The 4,198-nt window shown below is 32.2% G+C and overlaps 1 protein-coding gene across 1 annotated transcript in view; it reads right to left on the reverse strand.

The window, feature by feature from the left end:
• The window catches only part of LOC111089124, a 24,319-nt gene that overhangs the window by 7,837 nt on the left and 12,284 nt on the right, over window positions 1–4,198 (reverse strand). Inside the window, exons 5-7 of the mRNA XM_022400983.1 lie at window positions 3,532–3,666; window positions 2,896–3,004; window positions 661–746 (exon numbers count right to left, since the gene is read on the reverse strand). Of these exons, the coding sequence (XP_022256691.1) occupies window positions 661–746; window positions 2,896–3,004; window positions 3,532–3,666 (330 nt within the window). The remainder of the gene's footprint in view (window positions 1–660; window positions 747–2,895; window positions 3,005–3,531; window positions 3,667–4,198) is intronic.

Here is a 4,198-nt window from a genome sequence, read left to right on the forward strand (position 1 = left end):
ATCCAGGTTGAAAGCACATATGAACTTCTTTTAAAATGACTGACTCACCTGCTTTAATACCAGTACACATCCTGGTTGAAGGTACATGTGAACTTCTTTTAAAATGACTGACTCACCTGCTTTAATACCAGTACACATCCAGGTTGAAAGCACATATGAACTTCTTTTAAAATGACTGACTCACCTGCTTTAATACCAGTACACATCCTGGTTGAAGGTACATGTGAACTTCTTTTAAAATGGCTGACTCACCTGCTTTAATACCAGCACACGTCCTGGTTGAAAGTACATAGGAACTTCTTTTAAAATTACTGACTCACCTGCTATAATACCAGTACACATCCAGGTTGAAAGCACATATGAACTTCTTTTAAAATGACTGACTCACCTGCTTTAATACCAGTACACATCCAGGTTGAAGGTACACGTGAACGTCTTTTAAAATGACTGACTCACCTGCTATAATACCAGTACACATCCAGGTTGAAAGTACATATGAACTTCTTTTAAAATCACTGACTCACCTGCTTTAATACCAGCACACATCCTGGTTGAAGGTACATATGAACGTCGTTTAAAATGACTGACTCACCTGCTTTAATACCAGTACACATCCAGGTTGAAAGTACATAGGAACTTCTTTTAAAATGACTGACTCACCTGCTTTAATACCAGTACACATCCAGGCTTAAGGTACATTTGATATTCTTCCACTAGCTTTCTGTGGATGGTTCCTTGAATTTCTCCTGAAAATTGAGAGTCAGTTAAATACTATCATTAATTATGTCTCCCACTAAATAAAAGTTTAGTTAAGAGAAACATCACTGTTTATGTCTTAAAATGTCTTACTTCAAATATGATAAAGAACCTTTGGGTTGCACTTGATCAGTGTTTAATCATATGCATTCTCCAAACAATTGAGAATTTAGACATTAATAAGTATAAGAAAAATCATCCAGAAATACACTACAAAAATTCCAGACTTCTATAAAATTAATGTACAGAAGTATATATGACAAAGGAAGCAAATACAAACATAACAAGAACATCTAAAAAATAGAAAAAAAATGTCCAGTAAAATAGAAAAAAAAATAAAAAAAGATATAACAAAAGCAAAACCATCCAGAAACTTACAACAAAAACATCCAAAATTATCAAAATTATTGTTTTACCGATCATGTTACAATCAGAAATAACCAATTGCCGATTATTATAGCGCACAGTCGGACTGAATTATTCTAATTATGTACAGTAAAGTTGATGATGTCATTGTGTAGTATTGTTGGCTATAGAGAATGTACTTCTGAAGTTTCATTAAATTTGAAATGGTTGAAGTTATCAATACAATCTCTTATCCGTTTTTTTTATTTGAACGAATGAAATATAAAAATGTGGACTGACCTTATGGCTAGTAAAAGATTGATAGATAACTTTATGTTGCCTGCCTTCATGATTCATGTTTTTCAACCATTTGCTTCCTACTTGAAAAACCTAAAATATCTAATTTTTCTCACTTAGAAGCAATTCAACCAATCAGTATCATGTTTGTCAAGCCACAAGTAACTTTAAGATAAATTCTTGGAACTCTGCATATTAATAAATAGCAGAACCTTCAGATGGTGAAATGTAATGTTCCATAGCTGTCCTAACAGGTTAGTTATTTTTTAAATATTTGTATATACCTGTTTACCACTTTCAACTTATTGGAACTCTGCATATTAATAAATAGCAGAACCTTCAGATGGTGAAATGGAATGTTCCATAGCTGTCCTACAGGTTAGTTATTTTTTAAATATTTGTATATACCTGTTTACCACTTTCAACTTATAGTGACGTCTCCGACACTGACATGCACAATTCAAACACTTGACAAAACCCTCCTACTGGAAGGTAATGGGACATTCCAAATTTCCAATCACTCTGTTTTCATGCATTCTTTGTCAAACTCCCCAAACAATGAGCTGAAACACAGTATGGTACTAACAGAGAACCACATGTCATATCATCCTGAGAACTTTGCGAGAAAAGTCTGCACAGATCTCTGACAAGCACACGGTGTGTATTAGCTTTGTGCATAGGGTGCTGTTCTCGACTGTTTGCTAAAGCACAATCTGTAAAGAAATGGGTGTGATGTGAGGAGCATTATTTTTAACCTTTCTTTAGTTCAGTGTATCAACTTATTTACATAAATGAGGAACAGAGAAAGAGATTGTTTAACTGATGATATTTTATTACATGGAGAATAATGTTTCGTGTTTTGTGTCAAACAAAAAAGGAAAAAGTACAGGGTTGTGATTGGAAGCATACTTACAAATCAGGAGATTGTTGTTTTGAATAAATTGTTTTGGGTGGAGTTATTTTTAATCACTAGGCAATCGGTTTACCATGAATGGGAAATTTGACAAATTCTACTGATTCTGATTGACACCAGATTTTGATCGTTAAACCAATAATCAGTAAAACACCCAGAAATATGTCAAATACATCAAAGTTCATAAAAATATAATACAATATTTATATAATGGTGATTATATTTTTTGTTAATTATTAAGACTTGATGTTTTTTTACTATTGTATAACAATGAATGTTTACAAATAATGGTGATTATATTTTTTGTTAATTATTAAGACTTGATGTTTTTTTACTGGTGTATAACAATGAATGTTTACAATTCTTCATTTATCCTTGGAGACTGAATCTTGGAGATAAATAATAGTGTATGTTTCAGATTCCTAAGCCTTTATACTCTATCAAGAAAGTTAAGGTTATTCAGTTTTCCCAGTTAAATTTACCACTTATGCTTTCCTCACGTGTCTGCGGTTACAGCTGGTCATCACGGTACGAGTTTCTGTTATCTTCTATTAGCTCAAATGTAATTCTATTAAAATACAAACCTGTTCTGTCTCGAAATGTGACGCTAGCTTCTGCTCCTTTTACATCGATTTCTTTTATAAGTACTACTAAAACTGGAACCTTGCCGTTCGGGAGTTGCTTTGTTCGTGCCTGGAAATTTGAATGAAGAGGAATATCATACTTTGTAGTTTAGGTGAACACTCGCTCTCAACAATACCATCCATCTATCAAAACAAATCTATCTTGACTTTACTTTACTTTACATGTACGAGTAATAAACCTATTGATCTTTCACCAAGCATTAACTGGTGTTATATCCTATAGAACATGTTTTAGTTTTTTAAACAAGTTCTATAGGATATAACACCAGTTAATGCTTGGTGAAAGATAAGTAGTTTTAGAGTTTTAAACTACTTATCTTTCACCAAGCATTAACTGGTGTTATATCCTATAGAACATGTTTAAAACTCTAAAACTACTTATCTTTCACCAAGCATTACAACTATACACAAACACGTGAAGAAGATAGAACACACTTTGATGTTTTAGGTATAAATTTTTTCTTGTGTTTCTGAATGAGAAATGCTACAGGTTAATGACTTTGAAACACAATAATAGGTAATAAATAATGATGAGAGAATCTCAACAATGAGATAAAAATTTACAGTCTAGCCTACCTTTCGTACTATCCAACTAATGTTAAAGTTTAGGATACTATTAGGGTCACTTTCACTGATTTCTAGGTCATTCAACATGTTTGTCCACGGAACTTTTGTGAATTCTTCTTCTACAGTTTGAGAGTTTGGGAGTTCCTGAAGAAAAGATTAATGATATGTTTTTTAATTTAAACTTTTACTGCCTATCTAAATCATTAACTCAACGTTGGTTCTTTCTTGTCATATCTTGTATATAATCTGACTTAGAATAACTATAATAATTAATTTTCATTTCCAGACCTTCAACATTACATAGCTAAAGATTTCTAAGCAAATTTTTTTCAGATCCTATTTTTCAATGAATAACCAAAATATTTCACAACAAAAACTAAGGTCTATAAGTAGAAATGTTGAAGTGTAATAATTTACCTAATATCTGAAAGTCCGTTTACTCACAATGTAAATAATGACAGGTATTTCCTCAAGGTCAGAAAGCTTTTTTTATTCACCTTTTATTTAATGACAAGTATTTCCTCAAAATCTGATGTCTGTTTACGTAGTATTTAATGAAAGGCTTTTCCTAAGCATATTATACTTTTTTGTTTAATCTATGTCTTCAAATTCGATGACGAGGAACCCACTTTGAGACTAATAATGGCTGGAGACGGCTTGAATGGGTAATGAAGAA

The sequence above is a fragment of the Limulus polyphemus genome, unplaced genomic scaffold (assembly GCF_000517525.1).
Source record: "Limulus polyphemus unplaced genomic scaffold, Limulus_polyphemus-2.1.2 Scaffold5302, whole genome shotgun sequence".
Classification (NCBI taxonomy): domain Eukaryota; kingdom Metazoa; phylum Arthropoda; class Merostomata; order Xiphosura; family Limulidae; genus Limulus; species Limulus polyphemus.